This window comes from Aulonocara stuartgranti (genome assembly GCF_965226115.1).
Source record: "Aulonocara stuartgranti genome assembly, chromosome: 5".
Classification (NCBI taxonomy): Eukaryota; Metazoa; Chordata; class Actinopteri; order Cichliformes; family Cichlidae; genus Aulonocara; species Aulonocara stuartgranti.
In genome coordinates this window covers 26,448,380-26,472,446 of record NC_138943.1, presented here as the reverse complement: position 1 = coordinate 26,472,446, position 24,067 = coordinate 26,448,380, and the positions used below count along the sequence as shown (strand labels likewise).

General features: G+C 42.1%; 1 protein-coding gene across 4 annotated transcripts in view; it reads right to left on the bottom strand.

Moving 5' to 3' along the window:
- plxna1b (plexin A1b) overlaps positions 1–24,067 on the bottom strand; it is a 181,396-nt gene that overhangs the window by 55,355 nt on the left and 101,974 nt on the right. For all 4 annotated transcript variants that reach the window (XM_082534175.1, XM_082534177.1, XM_082534176.1 and 1 more), the window contains exons 7-10: positions 23,516–23,669; positions 22,365–22,464; positions 15,503–15,617; positions 1,024–1,224 (exon numbers count right to left, since the gene is read on the bottom strand). In XM_082534175.1, coding sequence (XP_082390301.1) covers positions 1,024–1,224; positions 15,503–15,617; positions 22,365–22,464; positions 23,516–23,669 — 570 coding nt within the window. The remainder of the gene's footprint in view (positions 1–1,023; positions 1,225–15,502; positions 15,618–22,364; positions 22,465–23,515; positions 23,670–24,067) is intronic.

Here is a 24,067-nt window from a genome sequence, read left to right as displayed (position 1 = left end):
CACAGAGGAAGGGAGAGGGAGAGGTATAGAGTCGAGGTGTAAACATGATCAATCCGCTCCCAACTAGCTTCAGAGACAGACTTCCTCTTCACATTTTCAGCCTCAGTGAAGCGCGACGCTAGCTACCTCTTATCTGTCATGCTAGTTTGAAGCCTCACAAACACACACACACACACACACATATATTTATATATATATAAAAATATAAACACACAACCACATTTCAACACATTGGACAGGCATGGGCCTACACGCAGAAACACTTCAACCTACCAGCAAACGCTCTACACTTATTAAAAACTTCTGCAAAGAAACAAAATACTCCTTTAGACTGCTTTAATCTGGAAGACACCAACCAACTAACCACTCATCCCTATCAGACAAATCCATGAATAAATAAAAAAAATAAATAAATAACAGAAGCATTGGGGGGAAAAAACAAAACACTATGGCTGACCATCGTACCTGATCAATAATTTATATATTACACATCAGCCATGACAATCTGTTATGATTTGGACCAGAACAGGAAATGCCTCATTATAAATTTGTATTAATTCAAATGTAAACACTTGCCGTCACAATATCTAATTGCTAACTATCAATTCTATAGTATTACATCATTTATTTTGATCAAGACTATGCTAGTGTCCAAGTAATGCACGACATCTATCAGGACAATGAGCACATTAGTGTCTAGATAGCCATTACCTGTAGGAGACCATTATTTAACCTTGGCCAAGTCAATGCCCGCACTGGGAGCATGATTTAGATACCTAGTTGCATTGATTAGGTCAAAAGTAACAGCGCTTAATGGTTATCCTTCTACTCTGTGTGCAGTTCTTGCCCTGTTCAGTGTTCAGGAATTTTGGCTGCTTTTATTTTACAAGTGAGCGACAGAAATCCCCCCCCCCTTTCAAACTGTTAGTGTACATCACAACACCTGCTTTGTTTTTCACCATTAACATCGCTTCATTCAGCTTGATTGCATAAAATAAATACATTCAATCTCTCCATACTAACCGCAGTTTTCTGGCACTGGATGGAGGTGCTGTTGAATCGCAGTGCAGGCACATTGTGGATCTCCCCCTGGATGTGGAAGACGCACTCATAGTTTCTCTGTCCAGACTGGGGCTGTGGCAGGTTCTTTGCAGCTAAGGTGATTGGCTTTGTTACCCCGACAGGGATGTATATCTGGGTTGACGGCAGAATCTGAGGGCAATCCTGTGAAAAACAAATGTGGGGAAAATAAATGCTTAACTTTTACACCCAAGACAAGACCGTTAAAGAATAAAGAGAGTCAGATAATTCCACAAAGTCAGAAAGGCATGCAAACAAGAAGTGAATAACAGCAAGATAAGAGCTGGGATGACAAAATATATCATTTGTTTGCTGTTAACAGCTGAAGAGGCAAGAAGGCCGAGGCTTGCGTACCGTATTTGCCTTCATGCCAGATTTCCCATAACACGCTCTAGTCTAGAGTCGCGCTGTGATGCACTGTTCGCGTGCTGTATGCTTGTGCAACACTCCTGCTGGCCTTGCACCAGATTAATGCTGTACAACAACATTAGAGCAAAAAGCTTTTTGTCTATAGCTCATAAACTATTATCTACCAAGTAAAATTACTCGCATCACAATGGTGTAACATTGTTTTGGCACGAGGATGCGCTCCAGCGTATTATATCCATGTGTGGAATGGAGTAATGAGCTCATGAACTTGTGTTCAGCCTGTCTGTGTGAGTGTGTGCGCACGCTCTCACGGTGATATTGGCCAGAGCTGAATGTCTTGTTTGGATCATCTGGAAGTAGCCCATCCACTGGCTTACATCACTGCAGTACACAACCCCAGAGGGTGTGTGTGTGTGTGTGTGTCCTTCCATAGATGTGTAAGACAAATAGGTTTCTCAATATGCAATTGGACTAATTAAGTATGGTCGCATGTGTTTGCTGAACAAGAAGTAGATTGGGCAGTCTGCTCAGTATGTAATGTTCCCTAGATATGCATTTGTGCATGTGCTGGAAGAAATGAAGTCATTAGAGTGTTCATGCCACGATCTGGCACTGATGCAGATCCTGTCAACAGTTAGAATGAGAGCCAGAGAAAGAGAGCAGGAGGGTGGGTGACAGATCCTAAAAAACATGACTTAAAACTTGGGTGGAACCATCCCACCCCGTACTCTGCCTCTTGAGCCAAAAGGATAATAAACCAGATCAGTGCTGACAAATCACAAATTTTACAACCTAGAGACACTGTAAAGTAACTCAAATTATAAGAGACATGTGCAGATAGAGAATGCAAACTGGACTTCTTTCAGAAGGATAAAAGGCCCTAAAACAATAGATTAAGATTCAGAGTGTTCCTCTAAAAGTATTCATTTTAGATTTCATAGTCCCAGCAAGATAGTGCAGCTCTACAGAGCAACACACTCACGCTGACAAGTCCAAAGGCAAGAATAAGATACACTAAGGGAAAAGGAAAGCACTGACCAGATCCTTGTAAAATATTCACAATACACAGCCTCTCCTTCACTTCTTGTTGTTTCTTTAAGCAGATAGCTGGCTCACTGTCAGTGATTTTTTCTTTCCCCTCCTCTAGCTGTAGCTATTATACATTAGAAGCTACAGCATGTCCCCAGGGCCTGAACACAATGCTGGAGTTTGTTCATTAGCCTGCTTAGCCCTGGCCTTGTGTGTCTGATCACACACAAACACATGCACAACACATAATGAGAGAGGGGAATACTATAGTAGGAAGAAGCGGGTTGCTGAAGACCTGATGTATAATCAACTAGGAAGAAGGCGGCGGGTGTGGGGAAGATTGGTGTGCAGGGGAAATGGATGGTGTAGAAGGAGGGAGTGAAGTAGGGAATGGAGGAAAGAAAGGAGAGGAAAGATTGTTGAGAAGAAGAGAAATAAATGAAGGAAACAGCAAGAACCAGAGGAACCAGTTTAACTGGGGAGCGAGCATCAGGAAAAGAAAGCTGAGTAGTAAGAGAAGCAAAGGAAAAAAGGAAAGGAGAAAAAAAGGATATGAAGACTGAATAAAGAGGGATCAAAAGGAAATAAAAAGAAAAATAATACAAGAATCAGGAAATGACAAATATTCAGGAAGAATGCCTGAATCCCTCTGCATCACTTCGATCTCTTTATCACACATTCATCCAGCATCATCCACACCATGTACCCAAGCCCCATGACAATGTCCTACTTAATTAACTGCCTAGAGTATCTGAAAACACTTGAAAATTGATGGAAGGGTAGAGACAGAGCGAGCGGGAGAAAGAGGAGAGAGATGATGCGGTTTGAAGTCTGCTTCAGAGGGGGAAGAAATGCTCATGTCAAAAGCCGTGGGCTTGCATTGTCCAGGGAGCCACAAGAGAGAAAAGGAAAGGTTTCAGTATCCTGCTGTTAAAGCTAACTAGTAGAAGCCAATGTGTTAGAAGCTAACATAGCCTGTAGGACAAGCTGCAGCTAGCCAATGTTTTATTTATCCGTCTATTGAATTTGTGTCAGCAGAACGTTTTTTCTACCAGTCGTCATTATACTGCCCTTTGCTTCTTTCAGTCTTCTGTATTAAATTCTAATAAAAAGCAAAACAATTATTTAATAGGTTAAAATATAATAATAATAATAATAATAATAATAATAATAATAATAATAATAATACACAACTTTTTTCCTCTTTGGGCATTTTAAGGGTGTCAATGCAGAAAAATAGAAGAAAATTCAATTAAGTACTTTGTTCAAATACAAGCTGATGGTGCTTTCGAGACACAATGGAAAGGAGTTCCGGGAGAAAAAGAGAAAGGAGGTAGAAGGCAGGAAAAACAGGACATTGTGGGAAAGAGAGCAGGATAAAGAAGAAAGTGCTCTGCAAGGAAAAACTATTCCATCAGTTTTTGTGACAGGTGCCAAAACAGTTCAAAGCTTGCATTAGGGCTACAAAGTGCAGGGTGCACCGAAACAATATTTCACTGGGGGGGATTCGTTTGAACCTTTATTTCCTTCCTTTTCCTGACTTCTCGAACTTCAATTCATCTGTGAAGGCGGATACTGTGGCTTTATTGGCTAGATATGACATGTAAAAAATGTAAGCATCTGCAGTCTTTTTGTACCTACCTGCGCACATGTTTTATGTTGCATTTGCAAATTTTATTCAATAGATGATCGAAGGCTGATTTGAGTTCGTCTTTACACATAAATGCTTCACACCAGGAACTGTTTGCACAGAACAGCAGCTCGCTTCATCATAAGGATCACTTAATCTCACTGTAGTGTAACCACGGTAAAGTCGCATGCGCCCGTGAAGTGGAAAAGATGCCTGAAGGAATGCGCGCCACAGATGGTTTCTCCAAAAGAGAACACAGCACAAAAACATCTGCTCAATCTTAAGATTTTGATGACTGTCTTTGCATTCTGACATCTTTATAAGTATTTTTAAAAACAACAGATGTAGATAGTGTAACAGAAAACCCCTTTGCCAAATTTAACTCTTTTCTTCTGACTGTACTAATTATGACAATGTCAAATCCTCCCACACTGACTGGACTGTGCTCTAGGAGCATGTACCTGTGTTTTTGAGAATAACAACGAGTGTCGATGTTGCAAAGTGTGTGTGTTTTTTGATGGCTGAAGTCCAAGTCTGCAGCTTCTGTTAAAGTAGCCGGAGGGCTTTCCTCACCTCTTTGTATTTGTTTTCCCTCAAAGGCCCCTGTTAGCTTTGCTGCCTGAGGCTAGTCCCACCACTCTTTTACAGTAAAGGAATATATAATTATATAGACTGTAATATTTAATTTAATTGTATTTAATAAAGACGGGGTCATTAAAAAATGCTACTGCAGAAGTAAGTTTTGAGTGCAAGTACTCAAACTGCCATTCCAGTTCCAGCTCAATCTAATAAATTCCTTCATTTTCAGTGCTCTGATATTTACACGCTACGTCTACCACACCAAATGAGAAAATATACGAGAGAGAAAAATTAATAAAACCAGTGTTCGGCAGGGAAAGGAGATAATCTCTTCTTGCAGGTGAGCAAAACACCTTTTAACATCCGCCAAGAGCAGATAATGAGACAGTCGGCAGGAAAGTGCGCATGTCTGTGTGTTCATGCAGATATGTTGAAGGTGAGAGATTAAAATCAAGACTTCGACGGGGTGGTGTGAAAGGAGAGAAAAAGAAAGCGAGCGCAGAGTGGGAGGATGAAGGCAAAAGTCAGTGTGCGGCGCTATATAAATAAATAACTGTATTAAAAAGCCAAAAGAGTTCTGAAGGCTGTGGCATAGCCTGACAAGATATAAATTAATAAAGCTCCAAAAACACTGCACATATGTAATGAGGTGCATGTCTGGTCGTTTTTTTAAAGCCCCCCCTAGTCTCTCTTAGCCCCCACCCCCTGCATCCATCCATAATTAATTAGCTGCCTCTGTGATGTGGGGACTATAGATCAGGGAGGAGAAAAAATAACACGCTAAATTATGAAGTAAAGCGATATGGGGAACCCGGGGGAGAGATGAGATGGCATAGATGGTCACACAGGAGCTGAGGGGGGGCACACTGGTACAATAACAGGGACAGTGTGTATGTGTGCATGTAAGTGTGTCCATGTGTGTCAGTCACGAGGGGGGCAGACAAAAGGGTATATGGAGAGTGTTGGACGCCCACCCCCCTGCCGGCTGTCGACATGGCCCCCAGGGTTTCTGACAGAGGTCTCACATCGCAAACCAAAGAGCTGCAGCCTTGAACTTCAGAGTCCCATTTATCCTTTAGTTCAATCCACTATACATTAATAAATAGCACTGGGTGGATCACACATTTTAGCAGTGTGAAAATTGCACCATTAAAACTGAAGGTTAACATCTTAAACAAGTAACCTTTGTTGAGGGCCACCCACCTCCAGTCAACTAATACGTAATGCTGAATAATTAAAACATAAACCACAGTCACATTGTTATATTATCCGTTTAACTGTATTTGCAGCTGGAATTTCAGCGTTTTAATATCTGTGCCACCAAAGATCATATACAGCCATACAGCATCGTTATGTTCCAGAAAGATAAATACCCAGACACAAAACAGAACACAGGTGGTAAAATTAAACATCAACAGTGCAGTACGATGACGCCAAATCAACAACAGAATCACTTACAAAAGATTCTACGGGTGGAAATGTGATAACAGTACTATAATATACTGCGGTGGTTACTGATTAGACTACATTGTTCTTTTCATCTACATGAATTGTTTAATGCTTAATAACTGATCATTTAAAGACATATGAATGGTTTTCAGGTTTAAGAAACAGCTTTTTAAATGAGATTTGGGGGAATTTAAACCACATTGTTAATTGAAGCTCATTCCTTAATTGATGTAAGCCACGTAACACCATGCCATGACATGTCATACATCATATTGTCATTTCAAGGACCACATAGTCTCTTGCTCCCTTGTCTTCTGTGTAGCAGCTGGCTTGCAGCCATGTGCTTCTTTAAATGAGTGTGTGTGTGTGTGTGTGTGTGTGTGTGTGTGTGTGTGTGTGTGTGTGTGTGTGTGTGTGTGTGTGTGTGTGTGTGTGTGTGTGTGTGAGAGAGAGAGAGAGAGAGAGAGTGTCTTTGTGCATGTACTAGTTTTGGACTTTGGACTCATACTAGTAAGGAAAAAACATAAGATCCATTAGGTCTGAATATAAAGACCAGAAGGAGAGTGCACAGGCATATTAAGCCTTAAATCTACAAGCCATCAAGTACACAATGATACAATTACTACAACACATGTAATATATGACACCCAGAGGTGCAAGTATTATTAAAAGTGAATAAAACGGAACATCTCCATAAGCTGCAGGGTGTGGTTCATATGCGGAAGCACGTGTGCACACAAAGTTGATGCGAGCTTATTAGCAGGCAGAAACCAGAAAGATGTTCTGTGACCAGACAGACACCTACTGTGGGGGGGAGGGAGGGAGAGAGACTGTGGGGGAAAGAGTGGAACAACTTAATAAGGCAGCAACATGTAGAACAGAGCAGGAGCGAGGGAAGCAGAGGAAGAAAAGGGACTTTGAACCTTGAAAGGGACTATGAGATTGTCTGCCCACGCCCTGCTTTCTTAGCAGAGCAGCGATGTAGGGAGGAAGACTGAGAGAGAGGGAAATAAGGGGATGAGCGCAGAGGAATGAAGGAGCAGAGAATGGAGAGTTTAATTTAAAGTGAGATGCCAGAGAATGTGTGATATAAATGTAATTCAACATGGATTATCAAAGTCTCACAGAGCAGATGCTTGACTGAACCTACCTACATACATGATCCTCCTATGCTGTGCAAACACACACGCACACTCAGACTGCTTTGATGTAACACCCAAGCAAACATACATATTGATTTCATCTCCTAATCCCTCATCCTTGACTTACAAGAAAGCTGCCAAACCTACACAGTTTATCCCCTCGACACACATGGCGCAGTATGCCATAAAACAATAAAAAGCAAGAATGTGTGAATATTTTTTTGAGAGCACATCCTTTATTTTTTTTTCTCCTTATGGATTTTCATAGAGTAGAGGGGGAGGGGTGGGGGCGCTTGGCACCCCGTTATCATTCTAACCCAGATATGTCAGCAGCAATCAAACCTTGTGCTTTTCAGCTTTTCAAAGACAAGCTTTGATTTTAGAGGTAGATACGCTCTCCTGTCTCCTGCCTCTTCTCTGAAGACAGCACCATAATTCAGCAAAAGGATTGACTAAAACTGACTTTTGTTTTCCAGATTAAGTGGATGAGCAGACCAATATTATCTCATTTCTAATTTTGTTTGCAGATTCCCTTAATGATTAACCCTGATCAGCTTTGTTACCATGATTTACACATTTATGATCTTAAAGAAGCTGGTCATTAAGAATCCAAAGTGCAAAGGTCCGCTGATAAATTTGGAACTGAACAGTGTACCAACACACTTTCTGCACATTCCTTAAAAGGGTAAAATAGTATAAAACAAGTCTAATAAATCAGTCAAAATTAAAGAGAAAAGTCAAAACAATTACATTTGTCTTTTAGCTCACATATGTAACTAATCAAATCGTCAAAGAAATGTTTCCACCCCCAAAATGTGCTGAATCATGTAAAACTGGCAGCATAAGGTGAAGGTTTACTTCAGATCTAATGACGTCTGACTATCGTAGTCTTAAATCAAACTACATGAATTCTACACTTTGTTTTTATATGATTTTATGTGATTTCCCCCCACGTATTTTGATGCCAGCAAGGGTGAGGACTTGATCAGTGCTTCTAATCAGATCCATAACAATGGAACAAAGAGCACTGTGCGAACAACCTCCCCTTAGGCCAATTTTCAAAGAAAAGGTAGGTTAACAACCCTGCTGCTGAAGTAAGGATGGCATGCAAAAGCAGCTAGGAGATTAAAAAAATTAATATACATAAACATATTCTTTATTTATAGAGCTTTGTGTTTTAAAATAACGTCAAGGTTCAAAAGGTTAAAAAAATAACTCTCCATCTTTCTGAAGCTTGTATGTAAGTGCATCACTGTCCATCTTGAGTTTCTATAGGAGTGCAATAGTGTCATGAAATGGAGGCTGGAATAAAAATCAGTGAGAGCCACTTTACTAAAACAGCACAGTGAAAAGCCCAACATGACAGACACAGTTAGCTGGTCTTGTGAGACTGGGCGACTCAGCACGCTACCGGATTTTATTTCCTGCCTCTCTTTCTGTATGCCTCTCCATCCCAGCAGGTAGTTAGCGTTTCTCAATCACAATCGCTCTCCTTTTCTGATCTGCCTGCACTTCGGAGTTTGCTTTTCCTTCAGCTCACTTTACTGTGTTACTACTCCAACTGCTGACATCTCCTTCCTTCAGTGACTCTGTATTTATTTCTTCTATCCTGTCTTTGACACACGCAGGGGTTGATGGCGAAAATGCAATATTCATCTGTGTTCACCATTAGGCAGGCTGGCTGTGAGGGCTGCGGAAATGAAGATTTAACACAGCCTGAATAATTGAACCACTGGGACATGTGACTGACACAAAGAAACACACTGGCACAAAGACAAACACTAATCCACGCGTGCTGCAAACCCCTGTGCATCTATCATGTCATATTCCTATGAGTGTGCCTATGTGTCCATTCCTGTGAATCTTTACTTCACACCTACTCTTCATTTAGCTTTCACTTGTATTGTATTCAGTGCTGCAGCTGGTGTGCTAGCACAGCTGGGGTGATACCTGCAGCATCAGTGGGCTTTGTCGTCTGTCGACGAATTACATCAAGGAGAGAATTCTTCACATTTTCTCAATGTCGTATGAGGATGAAGACTTTTCAACCAAATACACCAATAACGTGCTATTAATACTCGCTTAACACAAGCTGCATTTGCTAAACTTCTCCCTCTTCCATGAATAAAACTGTCTTTGTGCAGTTGTCTACTACACGAAAGTCCACCCAGCCTCCCCACTTCTACTGAGCCTGATGGATGGTGCAACGCAGTGCAGAAGTCATAATGGAAGCTTTGAGCAGAGATCCTGAAAGAACATTAGGGGGAAGAAGAAAAAAAGCTGGGATTTGGGAATGTTACGACTAAAAACAGCCACAGACAGGCAGAGATTAAGCATCTGGGATGTATGGATCTTACTGTATGTGACCAATCGTCCAAATACAGTAACACCCAGAGCAGAGCCTCATTTCCAACACTATGATTAGGACGCTAGGAACTAGGAAAACTAGAACAACACACACATGCAGAGTGCTGCAACTTTAATGAAGGGCTGAATTGGATGACCATGGATGTATGAGAGAATCTACCAAAACACCTGATACAATCTCACACTGATTTCCCTGAGGGGCAAAATGCAGTTACTAACTGTTGGAAGTTTCCTCGGGAGCCTCACAAAGAAAAAAAAAACAAAAAACAAACAGAAGAGCTAGAGGACTGAAGCTGTTTGAAAAGCTAAAGAAGGTGCACTGCTACCAAACCAAACCAAGAGTTAAACATTGGACGGTCATGGTCTGACGATGCTCCATCTGGCAAAGGAGCTGTGGTTACTTCAGCCCATCGCCTCCACTTCCTCTCCATGTTCCCCGTCTTTCCCTCCCTCTCCCTTCCTTCCCTCCAACTTTGGAGAGCATTTGGAAAATAAATTGCGTCACTCTGAATGTAATCTGCTGCTCGTTACAGCCAGACTTTCTCTGTTTAACTCCCTGCCCTTGTCTCTGTTTCTTTACATTTTCCCCCCTCTACTCGTTCTGTTTGCATCTGGTCTCAATTACAGCACCTCTAGTCTGCCTTTGGTTTGTCTCTGGTGAAATATATGCACAATTGAAAGTGCTGCATTGTTTTGGAGAACTGCATGAGGGATATTGCATTCCACCTCCACCCATTTCCTAATTTATTTGCTCCCTCTTCACAGCATTGTTTATATTTTATTAAATATGGCTTAGGCACGTCTCCTCATACTGAGCAGAAACTCACATGTGGGGGTGTGTTTATGCAAGTTCAGCTATGAGCTACATGGTGCACTGAGGTGGAGAGAGGAATTCAACAGAATAAAAAGGGAAATTAGGTATTGCAACAGATGAGCAAGTAAAGAAAGACAAACGGATCTGCATGAAGGAACAGTATGGGTAAAGGAGGGAGAAAAGGGAAAAAAGGAGTGTACATAGAGGAGAAAACAGATATTACTAACAGATTAATACACCAGGATGGAGCGATACAAAGCAAAAGAAAGAAAAGAAAGAAAAGAAAAAGATGGATATTATTCAGCCAGTCTTTTCTCCACCTCACCCATATAACCCCTGCAGCCCTGTGCTGCTGGTTGTGCTCTGTCCTGATAAGAGCCAGTGACAGTCACACACAAACACACACTAAAGCAGTATAGTCAAACATGCATATATATCCATGCACCAGGCAAGGTGCCTCAAGCAGCCTTGGCCTATGGCCTAGTGTGTGTGTTCTGCTCAGTGTCTGAGCACCAGCCAGGGCAAACACAGAGTGCCAGAATGTCACCGTCCGGGGCCTCACACCTCCATCACAAATAACCCCATCAGCCATTGTGTGTGTGTAAAAGAGAGCGTGAAAACAAACATTAAGCATGTGTTTCTGTGGCTGTTTAAGAATGTGGGAGCAGGCTGTATGCTTTAAGTGTATTTGGTTAAGAGTGTGTGAGGAAAAGCCATCACTTGAGAAAATGTGTCACTGTATTGTTGCACAGCCGATATGCAGCATCTCTTCTTAATCGCTGGTCAGTGTGTCACAGACTAACATTTGAGTAAAGTGTTTGTTAATGTGTCTCCTACCACCACTGCTCTGTTTCGATATGCACAGTGCCCACACTTATAGCACATAAACACATCAATATGTGTTAATAGAATATCTTACCATTTACCCCACATGCACACCCCTATTTTCTTCATCTCACCTCTCTTGCAGATGTACAGAAAACCACTTATTTAGGACAGTAAAAAAAAAAACTGGTACAGCTTAAATTTTGCTTCACCTATCCAGAAACAGTGCAGGCTCTCTTACACGTTTTCTGGCAAAATCTAATCCGACCTTCCTGTTCTCGAGTGTGATCAGCAGTTTGCACCTTGTTGTAAACTCTGTGTAGTTCACTTCATTCACGAAGGTGTGTCTTGATTGTAGACTTGGATGATGACATGCCGGCCTCCTCAAGAATCTTCTTAACTTGACTACATGTGGTGAAGGTGCTTCACCTCAAAAACAAGTTCAACAATTGTAAGCAACTCCAGATTTTTTTTCTGTCCAACTTATCTTCAAATAATGAGGGAACAGGACTCACCTGCTATAAACCTGCTTGACAATCAACAGTTAATGCACTACTTTTGTTAAAACTCTTGAATTGAAGCTGAAAGTCTGCATTTCCATCACATCTTGAGTCTTCATTCATATTCACTCTGATGCCATACAAAGTCAAAATTACAAAAATCCTGTTATTGTCCAAATACCTATGGGTCCTAACTGAATGCATTATTCAGGATCAGTGATTTAAGTCAATGCTGGTTAGCTCCCAGACAGAAAATAGCCTCATGAATTGGTCCATTTCATTTTTTCCCCCTTTCTCCATTTTTAGTGTCCAAAATGGATCAGACATTAAATGAGTATTGCACGGGCACAGAATACTAGCACTCACTGCTATCTCTAGCTATATGCTTAGCATGCACGTGCGGCAGAACTACTGATCTACTCATCTAACGCTCACTATAAAAGCACACATTTCCCAAAATTCACGCACATTACTAGATGAGGGAAAAAAAGACTTTTGGGTTAAAAAGCAGCAGCCTCGTACCCACAAATCTCAATCAAGTTAACCACCTCCTTGATTGCTCGAGTGAGACTGAGCCTTGCTTTGCAGCAAAATAAACACGTAAGTATGTCTTAACATACCTGAGCCCAGCCACCCCTAACCTTGCCTGGTACTCATCAAGGCTCACAATAACAGTTTATTTCCATGGGTGTGGAGAGGAGAGGAGAGGAGAGGAGAGGAGAAATAAAGGAAGCAATCAAGTTCCTCAACAAATGAGAGGAGACAAAGAAAGTTAAAATTCCTCTAGAAGAAACAGGAAATAATTCATCAAGGAGACCTTCTTCTTTCCTCCCTCTCCAGCTTTTTTTTTGTTTGTTTCTAGAATAAAGTAACTCCTACTCCTCTCCCGCAATTTTCCGCCCGAATGCTCCTTAATTTGAGGATTTGTTTGTTGTGCCATTGGAAGCATTGTTGATTCATGCATATTTGATTTGGAAATGTCACTCATTATATTTATTTCCTCTCTGCTTACTCTGTCTTTGCCTCACTTTGCTCCCTCTTTTGACACAGTCCATTCACAAAAAAGAACAACACTTTCACTCTTTAGTTGGCTTATTCAAAACCTTTTAGCAGGATTTTCATTCTTTAAACTTGTTTATTTATTTACTTTCTCCCATCACAATGTAATTTGGTGGAACAAATTACAGATGGATGAGATAGCACTGGAGTGCTGGTTTTGTGAGAACGCAAACTAAAGTGTGTGTGTGTGTGTGTGTGGGGGGGGGGGGTCCCGCATTGGCAACAAACCCATCCTCTGGTTGCCATGGTAACAACATTTAGAAATCGTCAGATGATAGGATGAGGGGGAAAAAATGAAGAGAATTAAGGTTATAGAAAAAGAAATCTTATGTACACCTGTCTCAATTTTCTTTTAAATACTTAAAATAATGGTGCTTGTTTTTTGTTTTATTGAAACAGTGGTTAAAAAAAGGGAACTTCATTCGTTTTATGTCATGCTTCGACTTGTGATCAGCTACCGTCTAGTGAGTAGAACTCCACTTACACCACAGAGTCAGCTGGGCTCCCATCAACCCTGTGTAAACGCTTCTATCTGATTTCTATCTGCCTGAAAATGAGTCTTATCCAGTCCTATCTACTGTGTGTGAGAGTGTTAAAGGTCTGAGTAAAATGCCTGCCATCAGGAGAGCAGATTTCACTCTTATGTTTAACACTGCTTTTTGTATTCAGGATGAAGCTAGAGCATAAAAGGAAACAAAAAGGGATTGTCGGGTGTCTAAATTAGGGGTGCAAGCATATTTGAACACAAACACCCATCCCTGATGTCATGCAATCCCAAGAGGTAAAACCATGAGGTGGATAAGAAAGCGAGGTAAAAATCTCTGTAGTCCTTTCCTTTTTTTTTTAAGCAATGTATATTTTGTACAGCTAGCACAGAAAAAATGGATGAGAAAAAAAACCATGTGGAGACTGAGCATCAAAGTGGAGATGAGGTAGAGAGAGAAGGACCTGGAGAGGAGAAGGATAAGCCTAGCCTACAGGAAGAGCTGTACTTGTTGGGGCACTGAGAGCGCAACTAATGGATAAGGCAGCTAAGAGAAGGATGATGAATGACTTTGTGAATATGTATCTACATGTGTGTGTGTGTGTTTGTTGTAAGAATGTTTATACTTCGGTTGGATAAAAGACAAAACAGTACTTGTGTGTTTATGCTGTGTGTATGTGTGTGTGCGTCTGTGTGTGCGTGAGAGAGAGAGAGAGAGAGAGAGAGAGAGAGAGATGGTGCAGATGATGGTTTCTCTTGTGGAGCATGTGGTCGGTGGTTTCTTGGGCAGACGAGGTGACAGGAGAGGTCTCTCTGTCCACATGCCACTGTCAGCCGATCTGTCTATCCCTTTTGTTTTCCTGCTGTCTTTCTCACTCCGATAATCATCCTCTTTATACGCAGCAAATGCCAACATTTGAAATCCTCATAGTTTGAGATTTATTTTTAAAAGACTTGCTCGGTTAGTCATTAAATAATGTCCAGCTACTTAATTTCCTGTCAAACATCTGATAAACTCATGTAAGCTTATTCAGTTCCAAATCTTACTCTAGCACATGCTATGCCTCAGACAAAAATTCTCCTATCATTCACCAGTGTTACTGAGTTTATATGTTTACTTGCTTCCAGCTTTCCTCTGTTTTTTTTCCCCCTTTCATCCCTGCAGGCCTTTCCTGTTTATCCATCCGTTGCCCCTCTGGCCTCTCTCGGCTCAGAGTATGCTAGCCAGCGCTCTCCCTGTGCCTTGCAGATGGGTGCACTAATCCGCTAACGTTAGCTCCATGAGCCGTGAAGGCTAGGTCGGTGTCTTGTTTTGGACGGGCACTGAGGCTGCGGTTTAACTTGCTAGCATTTGGGATTCTGCACAGCTCAGGTTTGAGGGAAGAGAAAGACGAAAGTAAATAAAGGTCGACCAATTAATAAAGGCCGGTGATTGGGGCTGGCTGACAAGGGGGGACTTTAATCTGCGTAGAGATAACAGCGAAAGTCAGACCACAATATAAGGCGATGGAATCGTGTTTGTGTGTATATGTGTATGTGTGAAGCATCAATCAGACAAAGCACAGGCATGACTGTCAGTCACTTGGGAGTGCAGTGGATTTACATGCGCAAGTCCACAGAGGAGATGAGCGTTTCAGTGCATTTTTCTGTGTGTGTTAATATATACAGGACTGTGTTTGGTGTGTGTAAGACAAAGAAACTAGAAAACCACCCTGAAAACATAACACGGCTCTGCATCTATCACTAATATCCTTGTTTATACTCCAGCAGTTGACAAACACTTGTTATGCCTTGCATGATGCCTGCTGTAGCTGCCAGAAGGCACGATTGATATTAGCTTTTATGCTAATGCAGCATTTGGCTATGTAAGAACAAGGCAGTATTTCCATAGACATTCATTCATCCAAGCCTGCTTATGGCCTTATGGGCCACGACAGAATTATTGCTGCACAGTACACAAGCTGTTGTCACTGTGCCAAAAGCCACTATCACACATACAGACAGCAGACACACGAAGCAGGATAATATGAGGAGAAAACCACAGTGAGGGTGTGAAAGTAAAGGTAGAAGCTGGATGCTGTATGTGTCAAATCGATAGATAACAAATATACATGCAGCAGAAGATGTTGCAGTGGAGTGACAGCAATGTGCACTAATCTGCTCAATGAATCTTACCTCAGAGTTGTTGACACGGCCCTCCTGAAAAGAGCAGTCGTTGGCATTCTGGGTGCACATGTGGCGGTACTTGCACCAGTGGCATGGGAAGGAGCCATTTACACAAGAAAGACAGCTAAAATGGAGAGAGATTAAAAGAGAAAAGAAGTTAACAGGGTCACCTGACTTCTTACTTCAGGCTCAGTCATTGCACTGCTTTACAGCATCATTTGTTATGGCACAGACACAGAAAAAAGTGAAACTGGTCCATCAGTTTCTATCAATAACCTGATCTAACTTGCTGGAAGAAGACTGCATGTTATTTTATTTTCTCTTTATCCTGTCATCTCTCTTCATTAAGCATATGAAATTCGCTTATGGAACGGACTGTGTTTGGGATGTGTGGTCTGTCACAATATGTCATTTCTTTTTTTCCCTCCTCTTTGTAGGGGAAAACGTGAACAGTAGCAGGAAAACAGAAACCAAATGCCTAACTGTGTGATAGCTGTGTTTTCTGCCTGCTTTTTGGAGCAAGCTACTAGAGCCCAGTCGTCTAGATAGGCTAAGATGCTGAGACCCTTATTTATGAAGGGTGCCAATGGTGCCTCGGCACATTTGCAAAGAGCAAGAGACAACCCGAACGGCAGCACCGGGTATTCATAGGCTACGCCCTCGAACGCAAACCTCAGAAAGTGCTTGTGGTTCGGGTGTATAGCCACATGAAAAATAGCACGTCTTAGATCAATCAATCAATCTTCCAGGCCAACTGCATTTAAAAGCTGCCTCAGTGTTCAAGACCACTTGTATTGCTCTTTTCTGCAACAGTGCACTTATTTCCTCTTCAGTATCACTGCAGCCTCCTTGCGAACAGCAGTTTTTATCATTCTGCAGAAACGAAACCGCTTGACCCGGAACTGCAGAAAGTAACCCATAGCAACGGCTCGCACCACCCACGGTGAAGGGGCGCAAGTGTGCCAGCTGTGAGCAGCCAGCCAAGCTAACCTGCAGCAGCTTGGGAACTTAGGAACATGTACATTCATGCAGCTGTTTGAAGGCACCTATATTGGGGCACGACAATGAAAATACAGCGGGAACACTCGATGTGGTCACCTGAAAATTGAACACACCTGGAATGGGTGCTTCTGGGCCTGTGAGAGCTAGCTGTAGGCTTTCATATGACGTATTGGGAGGATGTCGCGCAGAGCGACACATCGCGCTATATGTGCAGGCGGAGCAGTGCACATGCACGCCATAGGTCGTCCACCTTAACCTCCTAAGACCCGAACTCTTCCACAGCATGCATTTTTAATTTCTCTTTGATATTTGGGCTAATTGGCCCGATGAATGTAAAAACAAAGAATTACCAGATTATTTTTTTTTACCTTATTTTTGTTTTTATGAAAAATCAGAGCCACATATGAGGATATTCATTTAAAATTTTGATAGAACAGTAGCAGTATAATGTCCTCGTAAGCGGGTATCAGGCCCTTGTAGAGCAAAATTTAGTATTTTGGTCTAAATAACCCAAAATGTGACGTCCACATATGTGGACGGCAGGTCCTAGGAGGTTAAAGGCGTGAATATAGGTTTCTTCAGCAGGACACACGGAGCCGTGATATCTCATACTTATGTGTTGCACCATTTGAATCAACTGAAAGGGAACCAGCAGACTGAAAATAAAATGTAAAACAGGGCTGGGATAATATAGTTTGAATACAGTGGTAACACCACACTGACCAATACAAAAAGAATGAATTGATATAAATAAATATTTTAATGCTATTTAAATCTTTTTTCCTCAAAACCCTCTTTTTCCACTTGTTTTTTGCCACCCCATTTCATATTCTCTCTCATATATTCTTCCCATCTTCCAGCTAGCTATCTAACATATGTACCCCCCTCCCTCGTTCCCTCATTCATCACTCCCCACTTGCTTGTAACTGTCCACTGCTTGCTGCCTCTATATGTTCAATAATCTTCCTCAAACTTGGCCTCTCCGTATACATTTCCCTCCAGTCCTTTATTCTGTCAGTCTTTTAAAATCTACCTCTTTCTGTCACTCCATTTCTGCCCCTCTCGCTCTTTTCAACTCTTTCATTCACCCTCTCCCCCTTCCCCTTTGTCTAAACCCCTCTTTCATCCGTGGGACTAAGAGTGCTTCACGATTTTGAATTCACCTGCTTTAACTGAGGCGAGGTGCAGACAGACAGGCTGAAAGATGAGAGGAAGGAAAGAGGGAAAGAGAGAGAGAGAGAGAGATCAAAAGCAGGTGGATTTCCCTGACAGAGATGTAGACGCCAGGTATCGTGGGAGAGATGGGAGAGGGGGGGTAAAGGGGGTGAGAGGTCTCACAGGAGAGCGAGGAAACATTAGGCTGGAAGTGGGGAAGCGTTTATGAGTCTGTATCCACCATCTAAAGGGACCTGTAAGGGACAGCCAAACAGGTTTAAGAGCAGTTTATCTACAAGGCATCATGCTATTGGTGCTCTCTTACTCCTCGAGAGATGCTTAGCCACTTGGTATCTCATTTATGTGTACTGCATAATCTAATGTAACCATTATGACTTAGCAAATAAAATTGTTTCATTTTATTACAGAGCTTACTAAAGCCTTTTGTCTTCGGCATGAACTTAGTTAGAGATTATTCTGTGACTCATTTCAGCTACTGAGCTTTGTGTGAGCATATGGTTTATTGGAAAGACAATAAAATACTACATTTAATATAAGTAAGCTGGGAAAGCGAGCAGGTTGATTCGTATTCAGCCTCATCCACCAGGTATAAATTTGTGCCTCTGCCTGAATGACTCCTGACAAGCTCTCAAGTGTGTTTTAACCCTGTGTAAAATGCGAGCTCCCCTTCCCCACAGCAAATGAAAAATGAGGGTCTTAACTTGTGAGCACTGAGATGGAGCCCATATATGAATCCATCAAACCCTGATGTGGATTCATTTGGATCAATTAGGGCCACTCGTTTGTTAGGTGCACGTTTTAAGCGATCGTTTCTAGCCCAGACCCCTCCTTTTGAGCAACATCAGACGCTCGAGCTTAATTCAATCCCACTGCCTCTTTAATTGACCAATTTAGCATTGTGCTGACAGAAGCTGTCCATTTAGAATAAAAGATGTGCAGCTAAGGAAATAACAGGCCTCTTAATACCACACAAGAGCAAATAGGAGATTTGTCAATGTTGCCAACAAATGGAGGGAAAGCGATTAGGCGACGCAAGGTTACCATACAGTGCTGAGAGTCAAAGAGCAGAACTGGGATTTTAGCTCAACACTGTGTCCCAAAGGAAGTTGCAAGAAACAGAGGAAGGGCTGTCAATGCTGGACAAAAGACCAGAAGACATTACTGGTGCAAGACAAATGAAGGAGAGGTAAGTTAGTCATGCTCATGGCGTTGCTTGTTAGGGTTTCTTCTCTTGCTAACAAATACTATTTTTAATGTCAAAGAATACCTTTTTTGGATTAGAGTTCATCAAAATACAGTACAACACCAACTTAACACAGCAGGTAACCAGAACCAGACAGTGAGCAGTACAAAGTGTAGTTAGTAATTCACACCAGTTAACACATCTGTCACTAAACCCCGATAATAATCCTTTATATCTGTTTTTTTTTCCTTTTTCTTTTATTCATGTCAAATCAGCCTTGTTAGTGTACCAACGACTTTGAAATAATGAGCAAAATATCAGCAGGTAACTACTGCCAACTTTTAGTGACTTTTATGGTTACGCCCTTTGAAATAAAAGGCGTCGCCCATTATGCGTGCCACCCAAGGCCAGCAGTAGGCCCTGTCTGACAACCCCCTACTGTTCGCTCTTTGGTTCCTCCAAGTAACCAGGACCCCCTGTAACGAGCTGCCTTAGGATTTCAAGGTCTCTCTTTTAGGCTTGGTGCACACCCTTTTAATAAAAAGCCCACCCAGGGCAATTTGAGGACGTTCAATTCTAGTGTCCAGAGGTGGGCTCTTTTCTTCCGACCCCCCAATAGCGTCCTTATTGCTCCTTCCTGTCACTCCCCATCGCCTGTAGCCACTCAGAGCCTTTGAGCGGCTGGAGACACGCTGCCCGTATGTCCACGCTCATAATGCTAATTTAATCCGCTCATATTCAGATGCTAATGGAGATACGCTAGCTTTGCAGCAGCAGTGGCCAAACACAATAGACTGACTTCCTCCTCTCTCTTCTCCTTGGTCAGTTTGGAGTGTTAAACACAATCAGCTCTCCTCGTGAGCTGCGTTTGACACTTGTGCACTTGGCAAAATGAGTTATTTATTGGTCACGATTCATTTGAAAGAAGTGGAGGTGAATAATTTAACGGCCCTCCAGAATAGTCTTTTCTATCATTACTGCATCCCTTCAAAATTTGAGAGGGATTGATAAAACACATAGGGACTAATGCTCGTGCACATAAATCTATTAATGCGTTTACAAGAGTGTTTACAAGAAAACAAGGCAGTCTATGTGGGCCATTCATTTTATAATTACTCCAAACCTTTCTGGCTTTATTCTTCTACCATTTTCTCCATCACAAAACCATGCCCCTTTCTTGTTATCAAATTTAATACATTTTCTTTCTCCAAAGAGCACCCTCAATCACACAACAAATGATCCAGACACTGGCCAAGCCACATTAACCATATTAAGAAAAGGTGCTTCATGTGGCCTTATTCAGACACCCAAACTCTAATTCATTTCCAGACTGTATGCTTTATCTTTATTAAATGGGGGGCTGTGGAATGAAAAGGAGCGTATGGAAATATTTAATTAAGGAGCAATCATGGCCGCGGGTGATTTTCTATTTCAATCTCAGCAACCCTTAAACTGAAACAGTGGGAATTCTAATTATATTAGTACTGCTATGCAAATTTATGGCATTTTTGAAAAGGCAAGGGCCACGACGCAATCAGTTGAATAAATAAAAAGGTGGGGTGTGTGTTGTTTTTAAAAAAATTTTGTTTTGGTGTTTTTTTGGTTGGGTGTGGGTGGAGGGGGGGGGGGGGGGGGGTATTAGCACGTGAGATTAAACTGTTGGCAAAGCAATTCCAGTGTGCATTTATACTCCAGCATACAAGCCTAGACAGCAGGAAGTACAACATGATGCTGAGGAGGAAAAAAGAAAGATGCGTGGGAATTCACTCACAGCTAATGCTCGCAATTCTGCTTCTGAATGTTTCGAGAATGTCTGCTTCCTGCATAGTGTAAGAGCCTGCAGTATTTTAAGTTCAAGGCCATTAGAGGAAAGCCCAGCTCTGCAAAGAATGACCAAGCATTCTGGAAACAGGGCCTTGCATGTGGCTGTGCGGGCCTGAACTGATTACACCAACAACATTACCAGTCTGATCTCATCAGATGGCAAACACTTACGCCTGGGGGGGAACAGCGGGTATGCGGGACATAGTGCCAGCTCCAAATGGAATTCTTATCTCAGCATCTCTCTTCACCATCAGAGTCGCTGCAGAAGATGCAACGTGCCCTACCTCTAACTTCGTTAAACATGTCCATTACATCACTCAGAGGTTGTATTAGATCAGAACAGGGAGCGGACTTAATCAGAGTTCATTGGGCTAATATCGTCACACGGGCGACTCTCTCGTCTCTGTCACTTCTCGTACTTTTTCAATCGATTTATGAGATCAGTGACATGTTAGAATATCTGATATGATATCGAATTTTACAAAAAGGTGTCCTACTATATTTGTTTTCGTTATTAACATGAGATGTGATGCAAGATGCACCCAAATACCCAAAAAGACATTGAGAGATAACACCGACATTATGGGGTCCTTGTGGGAGATGAATTAACTGTGAGTTGACATCGTAAACCACCACACCCTTAACCAGCTGAGCTAATCATCGTTGCCGTGGCAGGGGATTTGTGTACAAGAGCAGGGGGTTGGGTTAAAGGTCACAGTAACGGATTAGGTGTCCAAGACAGTTGGGGTTTCAGTGAGCGGTAAGTGCAGGAGTGGAGTAACACTGCACGTGTATGTCTGTGTGTGTTTGTAGACAATCCTCGAAGGAGGCTCATCCTGCATCCAGAGGGAAGCCAGGATGGAGCCCTGTGGTACCCCAGGGGCCCCCAAGCCATCTGCTGCCCCAAGGCTAATACCCCAGCAGACGTTTCAGCCTCCCCTAGATCAGCCCCGATTGAGCAGGAGGGAGGGTATTGTGTTAGGGGGATGGAGGAGTTAGAGGATTCTTTTACCCTGGCAGGGCGCACCAGGCTTGTGGTAGGACTGACCTAAGGGTGTGGCTCTATGGGTGGTAGAGATTTTCAGCAGAAGGTGGATTAGGAGAGGCAGTGAACTGCAACTAGGCACAGAGAGCTGAGGGCATCTGGAGTGTGAAGGAGACCAACTCATTGGAAGAGGCACAAGATTTGATTCACACCGTTTCAGTATTATCATATTTGCTTTGATCTTTTTGGGGTAAATAAGTGCCAGGCTGACAATGTCATTGCTAAAAACGCCAACTGTATTTGTTTAATCAAGCGGGTAAAAAACAAAATAATTAAGGTAGAGTCCAAAATTTTGAGCCATTATGACAGACCACTATGCAATGAATTAATCATGCAAGTACCATTAGTGTGTGTTGTGGGATATGATAAAAAGAGTAGAATTACCATCGCATGTCCCGATCGTTTCTAATATATGGCACATTTGATTTTTCTCTTCAACTGTAACATAAGCCTCCCGTGGAGGTCCGAGGGGGGGAGATAGATGTGTGTGTGTCTCTAACTGTTTCTCTCATGGACAGTAACATGAGACAGCCTATGGTACGAATGGACAAAGAGGCCATTTCTTAAAAGAGCAAGAGGGAAAAGACTAAAACAACATTTTCGCCCATCAAACTAGAAAACATGTCGTCACTGTCACTTACGACTGATGGACGCTGCAGTTGTAGAAGACAAAGTCGACACTGGCAAACTTCTTGCCCGTCTCCTTGGACTTCAGGTAAAGTTTCACCACCCGCTTGTCACCTGCATATCAGAAACAGGGAAGCAGCCAGATTAACAGTTATTGTGCTCTCTCTGAAGGCTTAAAAGAGAAAAGTCCAAGTCAAACACATTAGCAAACAATTACATTTGTATCTAAAAACTACTTTAAAAACAGAATAAACACGGGCGTAAATTAAAACAACTTATTTGTCGATACAGAGTGACACTTCTGTATTCCACTTTTGTGCCCTTAACAGATAACACATACACAAAGACATACTGCAGCCTAGCAACACACTACTCATGTCACACCCACAGTAGGGTGGCATTAAAAATAGCAGCACCAATCAGTGTTTGGATGCCAAGGCTGATGAGAACTCATAATGGGGCATAATGGGCTCAGTTGAAGAACTACTGTGATGTTGCTTTGAGGAAACTTAGTGCTCGCTATGTGACATGTTTTCGGTGCTTTGAATGCGAATACAAAACAAGTTTTTTTATTACCATCTTTGTGGTGTGACAGAATTGGACATAAAACAGGTGCATAATCTCTGGGAAAAAAATGATGTCGATATTTTTAAACATTACGCTAAACCACACTGAAGTTGCTGCTTTGAAATGAAGTTAAGCACAAAACCAGTCTTTCAGATAAATAAAATGAAAGTGACATCAGTGCACAATGGTTGATAATGGGAATACAAAAACAGTTCTATTTTCAGTAGATAAAGCTGGACTTGTGTTTAGGCTTCAGAAAGCGAGTGTGTGGCTTTTATTGAAAATGACAAGGAATACTGAATATAGACATGCAAAGCAAATCAACGAGTAACATTACAATTCTGTTCTAAAGCTCAAGTGTACTACAAGATCCTTTAGGAGGGCACACATCTGCTACATCTGATGGTGAATATACAGTACAGAATGGCATGGAAATAAGATGATCAAGAGGCCAAAGAAACCAACAAAGATGTATCATAAAGATTTTGTGTCTACATTCTTCAAGCATGTCACCAAAACTTGCCATAACCCTAGCCACACATCTCATTGGGTGCTACCACCCAATGACCTCATCACTCATTGCCCTTCCTGCCCTGACCTTTGTTTCGAGTGATTGGGGCGATGTCCCGGGCAGAAGGAGACAGGCAGAAGATGTGTCCACCCTGGATCTGTCCCTCTGTCTCCACATAGTCCTCAAAGGAGCAGTTGACCCCCGCTGACAGATCGGGCACATTGCGAGCTTGGAGGACCAGCTACGGGTGGGAGGGGGAGAAGGAGAGAGCAAGAGCGAGAGAATCAGTACCCAGTGCTTGATCAATGGAAGGACACGGTGTACATGGATTGTTATAAGATATGACATGAGGGTTAATGGCTGTTGGGACAGAAGGGGAGTGATACATGGGTATGTGTATGTGTGACAGTTACAGGAATAAAAGAGTGAGCGCATGTGCGTATGCATCAGTCACTGGAGTGGCCATTTCGAGCAAGGTTAATGTGTACAAGTTAATGTGCAGAATGAAAGCGAGGCTAACTGTAATCAGTCAAACCTATATGATTACACCGAGGAGCCACTGATGGAACGAGACCTCGAAAAGCTCAGAGTAAAAATTACGAGGGCACGGAAAGCAGATTTCTAATTAAATCTGCTGTA